The sequence below is a fragment of the Hetaerina americana genome, unplaced genomic scaffold (genome assembly GCF_022747635.1).
Source record: "Hetaerina americana unplaced genomic scaffold, ioHetAmer1.1.p SCAF_211, whole genome shotgun sequence".
Classification (NCBI taxonomy): domain Eukaryota; kingdom Metazoa; phylum Arthropoda; class Insecta; order Odonata; family Calopterygidae; genus Hetaerina; species Hetaerina americana.
In genome coordinates this window covers 56,685-73,253 of record NW_027286777.1, presented here as the reverse complement: position 1 = coordinate 73,253, position 16,569 = coordinate 56,685, and the positions used below count along the sequence as shown (strand labels likewise).

General features: G+C 43.6%; 1 protein-coding gene across 1 annotated transcript in view; it reads right to left on the bottom strand.

Annotated features, from left to right (window-relative positions):
• Positions 1–10,706, bottom strand: part of LOC139688659 (neurexin 1-like) — a 184,938-nt gene extending 174,232 nt beyond the window's left edge. The window contains exon 1 of the mRNA XM_071586228.1: positions 9,426–10,706. Coding sequence (XP_071442329.1) covers positions 9,426–9,839 — 414 coding nt within the window. The 5' untranslated portion in view covers positions 9,840–10,706. The remainder of the gene's footprint in view (positions 1–9,425) is intronic.
• Positions 10,707–16,569: the final 5,863 nt, after the last annotated feature.

The window sequence follows — 16,569 nt, the reverse complement described above, 5'->3', positions numbered from 1 at the left end:
AAAAAAGCTATTTCCACAGCAATCAGTTAACGAGTGCATCGTTAAGAAAATGAACCATAGAAAACAGGTCATCCAGAAGATTAATGGCATCGACGGAGTTCATTTCCCTGTAGCAGTAGTAGTGGAATTTTTACTGGGGTGCTTCGACGGCTGTGGTCATTTTTCAATACTGTCAAAGGATTTATTATCTAAATACCATATTAATAAAAATATACAAAAGTAAATACATAAATATTTAAAACCACAATCCTAAAAAAAAAGCATACTGCAACTATAGTTTTCCCATTTGGTCAATTCCTTTCAAAAAGATTGAAACTCTATCCAAGGATACAGGGTCATCCCCTAAAATATTATTTAGATCATCTCTTAAGTGTATCTTGCCCTCTCGTATTTGTCGCATTGTGTCAGGGCATGGTTCACCGTAATGGGCAGATCAAACCATTTGCAGTGAATATGTGGTTTATCCTACGAGACGTCATTCCATTGCCTACGGATTAAAGCGTATCTAATTATGTAATCAATAACGAATAATAATTGTAATTTCAAATAGAGACAAATCGAACCATTACGCTTGCCATAAAATTCGTCTCACGAGAACAGATTCCTGATTTCCTTACGCATTTAACAATGACTAAAATTAAGGACAGCATTGATTTGGACCAAACTTCGGACGCAATCACATTGATGAGCCATCGCCAATAAATTTCTACCACCAACGACGAGTCCCGCTAACAAAACTTTAAGATGCAAATGCACTGTTTAATAATGAGCCAGATCCGTCTTCAAAGTCTCGCGAGTCCATAGATCGAATCGATGAACGAATCAGAACGGAAGTGTTTCGAACTAGCTCTCCACGTCACCGAAACTCAGAACCCGGCGTAATTATATGCCCTCCTTCCAAATTCAGTATCCGAATCACAGAAGGCGTATGAGTAAAAGCAACGACATCTCTACCGCCGCGCTTCTCTACGCATCAACAACACGGCCATCGCTTGCTAGACGCATCAGTGAGCTCGAGCCTGTTCGAGTCACCCAACGGAAAGGGGCAAGAGGCAAAACCTCAAAAACTCTCTCCGTGGACCCACTGTGTACATACTATATGTCAGCGTTTCAAACGAGCGCCACAGAGGTGACCGATGCCGTCGGTAGGCTTGAGCGCACTGTGCCAATACCCTAATACAAATTCCACTCCCACATGAGTAACTTGTTGGACACGCCTCCTGCATCTATACACTACCCCACAAGCCATCGCAAGGACGTGTGGCGGGGGATGTTAAGTCACCAGCGATTGTACATTCATTATAATACTTCCACAAAAATATACCATCCTTATCACCCTGCAAGCAACCAAAAGGGAAAGTAGAGGGGGGGTCAACCTGATCTATCATTGAAAAATAGGTTATATATATTCATCAATGTCTACATAAATACCCCGTGATTCACCGAAAACGTGTGTGGCAGGGGATGCAAGCACCAGATGGGATGGGTAAGGGATAAGAGATGATGTTGAAGAGGAAGGGAAAAGGGAAAAAAACATTCAGTAAAAAACCCCAAATATCATGCATTTCTGTAAGCATGATGGAGGAAAACTAATTTAAAAAACAAGTTACAAAAGTGCTACTTTCACTCAGTAAACAAGTTCTTTGTTGTACGAAAAAAATGGAATAAAAAAAGAACCACAACCATTTATACGACAGACTAACCATAACAAGACAGGTCATGCAGAACTGGAAAGTAAGATGGGGAAATTCTACCATTTCATGTACATGCCACTCATGAACCCCGCCTCTAAAGTCACAGGCTCATAATGCGACACACTGCTGTATTACGAGTATTATACTGTTCGTTAACTACTTAACTAACTGTCCTGAGGAGAAAAATACGAAAACCCATTAAAAAGGGCGGGCTCGTATGGAACGCAGTTAGCATTCTACTCATTCAGAAAGGACATTTGACAATTTCATAAGCTCTACATCTTTATCTACACCACACACTGCCCCCTCCCGGTAAAAGTTGGTGTTGCTGGGTGCGTTACAACACCAGCCATGAAGCGAGCTTAAGGGGAATATAATTTGTTTGTTCCTAACTGCATATAATCACCAGCGCCTACCCATTTCTGACCTAGTGTTGCCCCTTGTGTTGTTGTCTCGAATAGTGCGCAGGAAAAATGAATGCTTGAATCTATCCGTTCGTCAGTCTATCTCTTTTACTTTGGGACAACTGCCTGTCCTGGATATACCCTTCTCTGTGCCTTGTTCAATTCATTATACTAAGTCTTTTAAATTAATCCCATACACTCGCCGCACACTCGTGTATGTGGGGTTTTACTACAGGAAAATAGAGCACAACTCCCCTTTTTCATTGTTACATTTTCCAAATATGCATTCACTTAGTAAAGGGCCTTCTTTAAGGTCACTTGGCAAATAGTGCGTATGTGTTTTCCCTACGTAGCATAGGGCACGATGGTGAAACCCTAGCACATGACATGGTTTGCAACGCTAATCAGAACACCTCCGAGTTTCTAATTGGGTAGTCTACTTTTCTGCGTTTTTTTCATATTTAAAAGTGCATAACCGTATATTTTAAGTATTCAATTCCAGACTCAATTCTTTACCCTTTAGGCACTATGGCTTAGTAACGAGACGCAATTAATATGACAGAGGACACAAATACATGTTCATCATCGTATATGTTCACCCATGCTCATAAATGCTAACAAAAGGTTAGTTCGAAACATAATAGAAGTAAAATTTTAAGAGAAGTTTCCCCTAGGAAGGTCAAGGGACAAGTTCATGGGACAAAATAATAAGGATGTGAAAGAGAGGAAATCTATTAGGGGATGAGGAAAGGAACACTGAATAGAGAAGGTTGAGAAAAGGGCTGAAGTAAAAAACCAAACTTCGGATTAAAATATTGATGGAGATGATTACATTGAGTAAATTACCCCCTTTTCCGAATTTCAAGTAGAATCAAAGACACAGACTTTCAAATATGTCTTCATGAGTGTGTGCATATTATTTTTACCACATAATCGTTCTCAACAACTTGCACGCTGTCCTACCTACGATTCTCCTTATTTATTTCTTTCGTAAAATCCTCAAGGTATTCGCCGTCGATTAGTGTGAAGTTAATCATTTTCATTCTCCTAAGTTTACAAATACATTACATAACAAATAGTAGAGAATAATATTAACAACGTATAACAATAATGCTGAAAATGGGGTAAAACTAATTCAATTCGACCTAGTGTTATCGGGTATTAGTGAACTTTTTCTTGCGATTGAGATTTACAACAATAATCAATCTCAGTAATCAAATCGGTCAAATCTAATAGATTAGTGGAGCGAACGCTACAATTTGTTACAACTCTTCAAAAACGTTTGCATTTTCCATTCATTAATTTCGCGAGTTTTTATGTTTCAGGGAGACGAAATAATGGATTGGATGGAGGTTTCATTACACGTATCCTTTCAAAAAATTTTCAAATTATCACTCAACCAACCAATATTACAATGTCGAGATACGTGAAATCTCGCGAAATCCACACACGCACACATCAGTGATGGCACAAATTTCAGTGGGAAACCGCTGTAGGGTGTGCTTAAGTGTGACAAGGGAACGGTCTCTACTATTCAAGGAAATAATAATAATTGATGTTTCGCTTCTACGCTGGAATACCACAACAACTTGAAATAGAGTTAATGACTTGCTCTTTTGTTTTTTAAAACAGATTTATAATGCCTTAATTTTGGAAAAAAATCTGACGGCGCTTATTATGATGTGGCTGGCACCGCCATTGGCAAGAGCTTATCTCAGGGCCCCAATAAGCATCAAATTTCCCAACGAGCTAATAATAAACGGTTTATTCGAAAGTCTTGTGGGTGGAAGTGATTTAAAACCGGGAGTTCAAGGATCTTATCCCATTTAAAATTTACGCTCACAACGTTGGCATGTTACCAGCTCCTTGGGATTATGGGATTCGGTTGCAGAACGGAGGATTCCGGGTTCAAATGTCGTATGATCCTGAAAAGGAACCAATCTAGGATCCGATTGGTTCTAGTATATGGGCATTGAAACTTCCTAAGTTAACCGCAGGAGGCTCAGAGAAAGCAATGGCACCAATTTCCCGACCCCTCCCGCATTCTACAAATACTCGGAACGTGTGAGTTTCACACGAGTCGAAGGGCTTAGTTTCGCGTAGATCCAGAAAGGTATAAGAGTTTCAGCCAAGATGGGTTGTTTTTCTTTTCATTTCTTTTCGGGGGGCACTAAATAAGGTTCAAGCACTTCAAAACGGACCTTCTTGCAGTGAAATGAAAGCACCTCCCCCCCCCCCCCAAAAAAAAAGTTCGATGTTGGATCGGATAGTATGACGAGGGAAAGGGGTTTGATATCGGTTCTGAATTAATTTAAAAATTCAACGAAAGGTGGCCGCAGTATCGGCAGGGTATCATTCATAATACAATCAATCACTTCACGTCTCCAGACTTGTACATTTTCCGCTGGTTCGAACACCGCGAATATCAAATTTGAAAAAAAACCACGCAAATCAAATATAGATGCCACATCGAACAGATTTAGTGGAGGGCCCCTCTTTCCTCCATCCTTTTTACCCTCTTTCCTCCATCCTTTTTACCCCCTTCCCTCCCCCCGCGAACAATACGTGATGGCAATAACTTAAAGGTCCCCTCTACGGATCCAATCCCTTAAAAACACCCTTTTCCCTATCCCCCATTAGTAGTGTTCTCCCTTTCCCAAAACCCCTCCCCACCCACCCCTGCCATTCACCTTCGGATGGATTGTACGTGGTGTTCACGTAGATGTAAATTAGCACCCCTCTCCTTCCCTTCGAGAGAACAACAGCGGGTGGGCCTGATGGATAATGGTGGAGGAGGAGGGTGACGAAGAAAGGGCGCGCGGCGGAGGGAAGGCGACGCGTGCGAAGGGGATGATGAACCCGCCGGGCAATTTGCGGGAAGTGCCCAAGCGGGGCCACAAGATGAGAGAGACACTGAAGAACGAGCGATGAGCGGGGATACATTAAGTACCAGTTCGCGGAACCGAGGGAAAATATCCCAAAAACCAAGACTCTTGCTCGCTCGTGACTCCACTTCACCTCCAAAAAGTATTTCGACATTAGATTTCTGACAATAGCGAATATAGAAATACTTTAAAGAGGACATTTAATTATTACAATATTTTCCTATGAAGAAAAAAACTATAATTTTGAACAATTGGTAAGTTAAAAGAGGCCGCAAAAAATCAAATAGCTCAGGGGACAGCAGCTATTCATATATTAGTTTTCGTCGTTTAAGTAACGTTTATGTTTGAATTTCACTCAGACATAAAATAATACTTTTATACCCTCCCTTGGGTCCCGACTCACCTTTGGTTCCGACTTCATTTCACTCGTTATCGAGAGCCGACAATGCCACAGTACTAATTAATTGACAGGTTGATTTCGCTTGGATAGTTTGGTGTTATAGAGATATGTACTTAAGACGCATGTAATTCACACACCGTGAATTTAGTTTTCTTGACGAGTAAATTTCGAAGACTATTTTATGCGTGGCGGTCGGTATCCGTGTGCCGAAGGGGGAGGGTGTGCGAGTGCCGAAGGCTTGAACAACTACGCTACCATAACGACGATATTGTCTTTTTTAACAAGATGGTTAGACGCTTTAATCTTGGGCAAAATTGCAACAGTTCCTTTAAATTCGATTGAAGTTTTCCCGGCGAAAAATCTTAAGGAATTCTTACTACGATAGTCATGAAGTCTAATTCTCCACTCAGCTCAAGTTACATTACTGAATTCAACAGGACACGTACATATGATTGAAAGTAAAACTAATTATGAATTTACAAATAGGAATTGAACGTATCTTGTATTGTTAAACTGTAATAAGTATATATATATATATATATATATATATATATATATATATATATATATATATATATATATATATATATATATATGAACAATTTCATTGCCATTATCATCAGCAGGAGTCTGTGATGGACTCGGAGACTAAAACACTTGTAAACTTATATTTAAGCCTCGGATAAGCCAGGAAACTCAAAATCCTGATGCTCAAAATTTATACAAAAATTATTTCAAATCTGCCATCCAAAACACCTTATCTTTATCTTCCCCTTCCTTGCTTTCCCAGCATTTTTCTTTACTGACACTAAATATTAGTTGAGTCACTAATAAACAGATGACGACATTATACAGTTAAATTCTTTATGAGCTGCAGATCCCTATCAGATAAATGTTTATTTTATTCGTGGTATTTTTTTATCGAGGCGAGATTTTGAGATTACGTAAGTTCTTCTTTCCATCAAACCCCTATACAAGTTGAAAGGTTGAGAATGCAAATGGATACTGTAGTTTTCCCAATTGTGAAAAAGCAGTCCAATATTATTAGTGATATAAATTTATTGTGTGCCATAATAGTATTGAATATCTGTACGATCTTATAGCAGAAATATAGCCGATGGATAATTTCACCACAACGGCCGTAAAAACATAAAATCTAGACCTTTTTAATTATTCTAAAATTAAAATGATAACCTTAAAAGTTAACGCGAATGTTGTTACACAATGCATTCACATCGGAGTAATGAAAACGTCTCTTCCCCTTTGCGATTTTCCGCGTCCTTGAGACGATAGCGGTAAGGCATTCCATGTCGTGTATTGACACGGCGTAATAATTTGATGTGACCGAGGGTTATTAATAGCTTGAATGCCCTATGGCTTTTTCGAGAGTAGTGGGAGGTCATTCTTGAGCCCAAGACCGTCAGGGGAAGAAGGGAAGTCGTTTTCGTCGTTATGATCTTTTCTGGCGATCCTCCAGCGATTTCGAAATGAAGCTTTCTGTACGTGTATATCTCTCTTTGAATTAATATTTCTCAAATAGGATGGGCGCACCTATGTACATGGGTAGTCCGGAAGGGCCTCTGTGTTAGCCTCCCTAGGATCTGCACGCTGTTTTCAAAACAAACTGGGAAGAGGGTCGGGGGAAACATCCCCAGACAGGTTGAGCAACGACATTTCGAAATCAGATGATACTTTTATTTTTGCTGCACGGACATTCACAACTTGTTGGTTGGAGCGACGATTAATTACGTCCCACGATCCGAGATCAAGTTTCAAATACTACGGGAGATTTTCATTTCTCCGGACAATTAAATGTAACCCAGTTTCATTCGCGTCCGAAAGGGGTCGAACTCAATTCATTCATTCCGATCCATCGAAGGGCAATCGAATGGTGAGCGAGAGATGCTAAAGAGAAGCGATATCGTTTTTATTTCATTAATTGCCTCGTTGCCGAATAAAAGCCTCAGCATACCATTGACACAGGGTGCGGCAACGTAACTTCATTTTTTAAAGGGGTTTTGCTTTATGAAAAAAGAAGTTATGTTGCCGCACCCTGTGTTAGCGAACAAATTTTTTTTTCACATAGACAATTCCGAAAAAGTTTCAAATCAATCGCATTTCGTCCTTTTTATTCATTTTTTGAAAAAAAAATGGATTCATTCGATTAACGTTTTAACCCCTTAATTGTGGTTCGTCCTCACTAGAGATACGAGTAATAACGCCGAAACGTTGTGATAAACTCTTTCAAGTTTGAGCACTCAAAGGAGGTTTCCTACGTATTTCCCCCCCCCTCCTACACCTCGATCTTACTTCCTTGCTATCAAGTTTCCTCTATGAATAATAACAAAAGAAATGAAACCCTTAGTTCTTCACAGAAGTGTGATGAAATATATTTTTCCCAAGAGAAAAGGGATTTTTCGACATTCAAAATATTATAATTTTACAACATCTTACTCTCTTGATCTACTTCATTTTATTGTGAACTGTATTTTCATGCATAAATATCCAAGCTTGGCAACATAAACTTTTGCATATATCGTGTCGTAAAAATCAGCTCAATAAATCGATGAATATCTATGAAACAAAGTGTAATTATCTTTCTATGGTCTTGTGACAGTGATATGCCAATTTTTTAGGATTTACAATATCCCATAACATTATCACACTGTTCATCGACTTGTATGCAGATAGCTATGAAAGAAAAAGGGCGCACAAATATGCATCTATCTATACACTGTGTAGGGCAGCCCATAAAATATAAAAAAACAATTTTTGTTGGGTGTTTTCATGTGTTTGCCGTAGTACCATCACGTTCAGAGATTGTGATACAGTTGTTTTTTTTAACTTCTACAATTCATGGAACTATTTTCATTTATAAGGTGCCTATGGTGACATTCAAACATTTTAACAAATGCAATGAAAGAAAATAGGGCAGCCCAGCTAAAGCTTTATGTGAGTAATTCAATTCATATCCTTGCATCGTGAAAATGAAAGAATACACACATGCATGAAATTTGGTTTGAATTGCGACTTGAGGGTTAATTTGCCTTTTCCAAACGAATTCTCCTATTTTTTATCAAGTTTACAAAGAAATTAACCACCATTTCCCCGATCATCCCAAAGTTTTAAAAAAAGAACTTTTCATCAATCCACAGATTTTGTGAAAAGTAAGGGGTTTATTGGAGGTAGCATAAAGTGAGCCCCTCCAATCTGCAATGGAGTAAGCAGCATTCAAATCATTACGCGAAATACGTACATGAATAGATTAGACCACTTATAAAAGAAGATAAATATGAAATTCGCAAACATATAATTCAAGCCTTGTGCCCACAGTGATCTAATTTAATACTCATTCATCCCGCCAGTGATTCTCGATCGTTGTCAAATTAGTCTAACCTTTTCAAAAATGTAACAGAAAAGTTTCTTGATAACCATCACTAGAATATTCAGTAAACAACGCCGGCAATTGTAATCGAATAGCTCTTCGATAGCGGTCATTTCTTTTACTGACACTTCAAATTCACCTACAATGGTTTATCCGTGTTGAAAACCTAGTCACGAGAGGACAGTGTGAAAAAAAACAGAGCGGGAAATATACAAAAAATTTCCCATTGCATAAATTCCGTATTTTAAGGAATCCAAAGCAACGACGATGTTTATTTTTACAGACAAGAGTGGGCCAATTTCACGCCTAGCCGAGCCCTGCGAAGCGTGAAATTTTTCACAGAATTGGGGGCTGGGCGGCTTTCATTGAGAGACCCCGTGGTTTCCCAGTTAGCTTGGGTAAAAATAAAATAACATCACGTGAGCAGTTAAGATGAATCGGTGCCCAAATGGCATCGCCCGGGATTTGAATGCGACAACCGAATACGCAACACACACATTCACACATACTGAGCAATTGTACGAGTGAATCGTATTATGAAATAATAAAGGCGATCTGAAATCCGAGCAAAACCCTCCCAATTGACCTCTCACCGTCAGCACGGTACGCATTGAATGCATGTGAAGGACACTCGCGGTGGGGATCGTCCCCTCTCACCTTGTGCCAATGTCCGTCACTCAGCTCCCGTCCGACCGTCAAGATCTGCGCCCCTCCGCCCAGGTTGAACCGCAGCCTCAAGGCTCCCTCGACCAGCTTCACCTCGAAGAAGTCGTACGTCCCACCGTCATCCGTGTAGAGGAGCAACCCGTTCGCAGACTCCGTCTTGAACTCGAACTCCAAGGAACCGTTGAGACCGGGATTCCACTTGCGGAACTGCGCATAGGACGTCTGCGAGCCCTCGAGTGAGAAGCCGTGTGCGAGGCTGGGCATCCGGAGGGCCACCAGCGAGAATATGAGGAAGAGGGGCAACGGGAGGAGCGCGAGGGCCCTCCGCCGCCGACCTGGGCCGCCACAGCCGACGGGGGACGGGGGCCTGCCCCGGTGCTGGTGGTGCCTGTCCGCGGGGGCCATGTCTCAGTGGGGTCGCGTATCCAGGGAACACGGGGCACTCATGTCCGAAGGACGCACCTTGGCGTCAACTACCACACCACCGCACGGGTGTGGGGAATGGGGTGGATCCTTACTAATATATTTGTAACTGGGGGAGGGGTGGGGGTGAAGGAGATTTCTCCTCGAAGAAGAAGGTGTCAATTCTTCCCGCCCCTTCCCACACTCACAAGGTCTTCCTCAGTTGGGTGGGCGAAGTCGAATCCTCCACGCAAACCAGAAGCACCGATGGCAGCAGTCAAACACACTTGGGACGACGACCCTCAGGAGTGACCGTTATCAACGGAGGAGGTCTTGACAATCAAAGGTCGACCTTTCGCCGTCTCTCACCTCACTCAGTCCCTCGAGTTATCGCACGTGGAAGAGAGAGTCCTGTGACTGGGGGGGTCAAAGATGCAAAGATGATTATCTCACTCTCCTCCCGGCTATGACCTGAGCCAAGAAAGAGAACCACCAGGGGCCAAGCCAAGTCCTCTCGCAACCTCCTTTCCCCCTTTTCGGACCTCCTCTCCTCTCCTTCCCACTGTGCTAGGGATGAATTCAAGTGTCCAGGGTCGCCGCCGCGGTCACAGGAGACGACTCCGCTATGAGCGTTCCACGGCCGTCGACTGCAGCCGCCGTTCGGGCTGCGATGTGGGCATTATCGTTATCGTCCGTAGTGTGGCAATCGGATGGGGGTGGCGTGTGGGAGGGGGTTGAATAAACGCTTTTCGAGATAGGGAAAGGGGGGTGGGGAGATGGGACAGAGCCCTTGCTTTTCTCCGCGAGGGTGGAATAAAAGATAAAAGGGGGGAAGGCGGGGGAGGATCCCACGACGACGTGTTTATATTCCTTCCGTTAGCACACGACTCTGGAAATCGACTGCCGTCTAGGGCGCACACCGCAGTGGCGACCCCTGTACGCACTCCCCCTCTCTTCACCCTCTCCCCCGATGTCCCCCGGTCCCCACACACATCGAACGCTAGGCAGTTCTCCCGCCACCTCTCCTTCCCCTCCTCTCGCCCCGTTCCGCCCCTCACGCCCCGCAAAAGCGGACCTTCCCGGCATTCAGCGCGGCGCCTGCGCATTCTCCCCCGTCTTCCCAATATGTGCGAGGGTGTGCGTGTAGCTCCCCCCCTCCCCAGGTAGAGGTGGTGGCAGGGAGCCGCGACGTAAAGGGGAGGAAGACATTCCCCTGCTCAAAGGAAAGAAGGTGGGAGGGAGGAAGACGTTCCACAATCGATACGCGCGCCATCCCGTTTCGACTCTCGATATACATGCCCGTGCTTCCGATTCCCTCGAAGTTTTGGCGCGTCGATCGCCACGTCGAGCTGTCGCTGGCGCCGAATTCGCATTCGGGCGCCCGTCCCGATTTTCTCCGTATGTCCTTCTCTTTTCCGCAATTTGGAGTGTACGACCTCTGGGTCCTTCCCGAGAGCAACCAAGTGAACGGATCTATCACTCCACGGGAGGATAATCACTTTCTATCTAAAGATAGTGCTGATTACTCCCTTTAACCTTTTTTGAAAGCGTTTTGCGTTTGAAAAAAGGAAGTTATGTCACCGCACCCTGCATTTATGTACTTACATATTCGTCGAAATATCAAGAAATAACGTGTGAGTGTTCTTCTTTTTTTGTGTTTCTATATTGTGTGTTACTGTGTATTGTACTATATATATATATATATATATATATATATATATATATATATATATATATATATAGTATATATATATAACATATTATATATATATATAATATGTTTCTTTATAGCGGAAATAAATAATAAACGGTAGAAATATTGATTTACCATATATAGAAAAAAAAAGCCATACTAATTGCGACACTTACCTATTAGAGGAACCAATATACATCTAAATCAATACCCTGCGAGCCAACAAAAAGGTGTGTGGCAGGGGGTGCAGCAATGCATACCCCATTAGCATTAGGAATTCGATAAAATTAAATCAACTCGTAAAAAACTGGAAGAAACGTTACAACGTAGGTAAAACAAAATGCTTCCTCAAAATAAAGAATTTCTGTTTGTCAACATAGGTATTACTTGTTAATTTATAAAGCCAATAATAATGTTCACATATGATTAATTTTTATATTATTTATTTTTATTTATTTAGTAATCTGCGATCCATCACTAGTGTGCGTGGCAGGGTGTGATTACACATTAGACTACCCTAGCTCCAAAACACCTTTACCTCCTAGTGCGGTCGGACAAACATTTCATCATGATCTCTTACCGCTCGTAGGAAAAATGTCATCTTAAATCCATCTCTTCTTCACTTAATCGCCCGAACTTTATTGAGATGAACTCTCTTACCGTAAAACGATGGGGCTAATAACACATTATCAACATCACTGCTAAAGAGTAGTAGTAGTAGTTTTGAGAGTTTTAGGGTGCGTCGACAGCTAAGGTCATTTTGCACCACTCATTAAAATTAAAACTAAAATTCCTTTTTACTTAGGAATAAATAAATACGATTAAATATAAATAAATAATTGTTAAAATCAAAGGGCATTAAAATTATGAGATCAAAAACTATATCTGCCTCATTAAACCAGTTGCCCTTAAAAAATTTAAGACTCGATTTATGGACTCAGAGTCATCCCCTAAAATATTTTTTAAGTCTCCCCTTATCTTCAACATGTCTCTGGTCCCTTGGAATCTTCTACATTCTGTGAGGATATGTTTTATTGTCAGGGGTTGGAGGCACTCATTGCAGCGGGTCTGTTCTTTTACCTGCGCAAAGAGGTACGAATAAGTGAGGGCAGAGTGTCCTATTCTCAGGCGCGTAATCATGACCTCTTCCCTCCGAATTTTCCGGATGGAAGAGGACCATGGTGAAACGACCGGTTTTATTGCCCTGAGTTTATTATTTTGCAGAGACTGCCAAGCCTCCTTCCACTGTTGCAAGACCGAGTTCCGCAGGGCGGCCTTTACGTCCTCCATTGGAACCAAGGTGGAGTCGGTCTCGGGTTTTCGAAGGGCATCCTTCGCTGCCTGGTCAGCTTTTTCGTTACCTCTTATGCCGACGTGACCAGGAGTCCATATAAAGGAGACCCTGTTCCCCTTTCTCTGAAGGGACAACAGGGTATAATGGATCTCCTGGACTATAGGATGCACAGGTGCAAAGACCGATATAGATTTTAGGGCGCTCAACGAGTCGGTGCAGATGAGGAAAGAGCCATCGCTTTCTTTTATTTCTCCTAGGGCCGTCCTTATGGCTGACAGCTCGGCTGTGAAAATGCTGCAAGAAGTGTGCAGTTTTTTCCTCACGACTCCATGGTAGTGGGACACGACCGCATAGGCACTTGACAACTCTGACTTTGACCCGTCGGTGTAGACGGGGACAAAGTCAGAAAGTGAGCTGAGGACGGCACTGAAGAGCTGCTGGTATTCGGAATCGGTCGTCTTGGCTTTGCGGCGTGCACTGGCAATTAGTTTAATATCCGGCATTGGTGTTAACCAAGGCGGATACTTAGCATAGGAGACGGGGCATATTTGAGGAAATGTAAAATTTACCTCATTAATAAAATCATTAAAACGAACGGCAAAGGGCCTAGTTGCCCTTCTCCGCCTGTTAAATAAGTCTAAAAACCGTTGGTTAAAAACTATGTTAAAACAAGGGTGGTTTGTCTCTGATAAAAGTTTACAGGCATAATGGCCCATTAAAATCATCCTGCGGGTTTCCAACGGAGGTTCCCCTGCGTCTGCAAGTCAGCTTGGGACTGGGCTTGTTCTAAATGCCCCGGTGGCCAACCGTATCCCAGCATTGTGGACACATGTAAGTGGTCTCAAGTAAGACTCTCGTCCTGAGGAATACACTATGGAACCATAGTCCAGTTTGGATCACACCAAGCCTCTGTACAATAAAAGCATGGTGGTGCGGTCTGCTCCCCAAGTGGAGTGAGTTAAAAACTTTAAAACGTTGAGGGTTTGGCGACACCTCTCACGTAACACGCGGATATGCTCCCGCCAGTTCAGCTTTTGGTCCAGGATCATGCCGAGAAAGCGGACGGACTCACCCAATGGAAGAATCCTACCCAACAGGGTTAGGGTCGGGGTAACGTGATAACCGCGAAGACGGTGAAAGTGCACGCATTTCGTTTTCTCCACGGAGAACCGAAATCCGTTCTTTCGCGACCACTCTCCCAGTTTGTTTAGAGTCACCTGGGCTTGCCTGGAAGCGTTTGGCAGTCGTGTCGACCGGCAAAATATGGCTAAGTCGTCCACATAGAGCGATGCCATCACCGGGGCATTGATGCATTCCACCACGTCGTTGATGGCGATGGCAAATAACGTCACGCTCAGTACTGAACCCTGGGGTACCCCGTTCTCCTGTGTAAAAGATCGGGAAAAGTGCTTCCCAGTCCTTACTTTAAAAAGGCGGTTGGTTAAAAAATTTCTGATAAATAGGGCCATGTTGCCTCTAAATCCCCACTTGTGGAGCGTGTTGAGGATTCTCCATCGCCACACACTATCATAGGCCTTCTCCAGGTCGAAGAAGACTGCTATGACGTGTTGACGGTGGAGAAAGGCTTCCTGGATGAAGTTCTCAGTGCGAACCAGATGGTCTGTCGTGGACCTGCCACGCCGAAAGCCGCACTGAGCGTCGGAGAGCAGGTGTCGACTCTCCAAGCACCACATGAGACGTCGGTTTACCATCCGTTCCATCACCTTGCACAGGCAGCTGGTGAGAGATATGGGACGGTAGTTGTTCGGGTCATTTTTGTCCTTGCCCTGTTTTGGGATTGGTATCACGATGGACTCTCGCCAGGCATTTGGAAAACTGCCCTCGTTCCAAAGCTGGTTGAGGGTATTTAGGACCTCCCCAATCGCAGTTTCCGGAATGTTCCGGAGAAATGCGTTGTGGATTTCGTCCGCCCCTGGCGAGGTGTAATGGGAGTCTTCGATGGCGGATTTAAGCTCCCAGGGCGTGAAAGGCTCATTGTAATATTCCCTTGTAGGACCTGCACCAAATTTGAGAGGGACTCTCTCGCATCGCCTCTTCCTGTTCACAAAGTCCGCGGTATAGCCCTCGTCACTGCTATTGGCCGCGAACTGACTGGCAAATATGTTGCTTATTTCGGCAGATGAATTAACCACCCGGCCAGCAACAGGCAATGGCGAGATGACAAATGAGCCCTTGGACCCGGAGATTTTCTTGACTTTGTCCCATACCTGACCAAGTGGCGTGCGATGGTTGATGGTAGAGACGTATTCTATCCAGGAAGCCCTCTTGGCCTCCTTCACGGCCCTTCGAGCTCGCGCTCTCAGACGGCGGTACGATGCCAGATTAGTTGCCGTGGGATATTTTTTAAAAATAGTCAATGCTTTTTTCCTCGCCCGAATCGCCCTGTCGCATTCCCCGTTCCACCAAGGGACAGGAGCTCGATTAATATTCCCGGACGTACGAGGGATACTTATGGTAGCTGCCGCCAACAGCGTTGAACTTAGTTTATCGACGTTGTGCAACGCGTCGAAACTTGCGTCGTGTTTATATGTAAACGTACGCTTGAAAAGTGGCCAGTCCGCACGGTTAATACGCCACTTTTCCGGAGGTTTTGAAATGGTGGGCGAAGAGTCTTCTTTAACGAGCAGAAGAGGAAAATGGTCACTCCCACAGAGATCGTTGTGGGTGGACATTTTCAGCTTTGGGGTTAGACTTCTCGAGCATAGACAAAGATCTATTGCTGAGAATTCCCCATTGAAGCTGTTAAAGCGGGTTTTTTCGCCGCTATTTAATAAAAACAGGTTAAAATCCTCAATAAAGTTGGATAAGATTCGACCTCTCCTATTACTTTGGGTTTCTGGCCCTCCCCAGAGAGGATCATGGGCATTAAAATCTCCCATCAAAATGAACGGCTGAGGAAGCTGGTGGACAAGGGCTTCAAGGTTCAGGCGGGTCACCGGTGCACCCTCTGGCAGATACACGTTGCATAACGTCATCCTCTCAGGGGTGTGCACCGTGACAGCGACGGCTTGGAATGGAGAGTTCAGTTGGACTCGCGAGGTGTAAAGGGCCTCACGGGCCGCAACTGCTACTCCCCCTTGGGCTCGTTGGCCACTTAGGTCATCCATTCAAAAACAGTGAACCCCTTCAGAATACCCTTATCTTCAGCCTTAAAATGGGTCTCTTTGAGAAAAATACAAGAGGGTTTAAAATCTTGGATTAAAATGGCCAGCTCCTCCTTGTGCCGATAAAAACCATTGCAGTTCCACTGCAGAATGGAACACATTTAAAATGTTAAATTAAAATAAATAAATAAATATTTAAATAAATAAGTTGACTAAAAAGGGAGATGACCAACTCTATTGAGGTTATCGCTTGAAGCGATGTTTCCTCTTCCACTCGTTTGCGAAGACCTCAGTATCAGAGATACTCTGGTCCTCTTCAATTACCTCCGGCTTCTTTGGCTTCACTGGAGGCGGCGGGGAAGGTGTATTCTCACGCCCTTTTGGCGTGTTCCCCTTGGTGGTTTTTAGTGGGCTCTTCTTTGAAGGGCCCACAGGAGTAGGTGGCTCCTTGTCCACCTTATTCTTTGTGTCCTTTACCCTTTTCGGTTTAGGCACTTGCGTGTCCATTGGGGATTCTTTCGGGATCTCTGTCTGCGTGGCGATGGTACACTTTACACATGGCGTGGTTGCAACGGAAGCAAAGGACCGGGAGAAAGTTGGGGCGATTAGCGCCCTGTATTT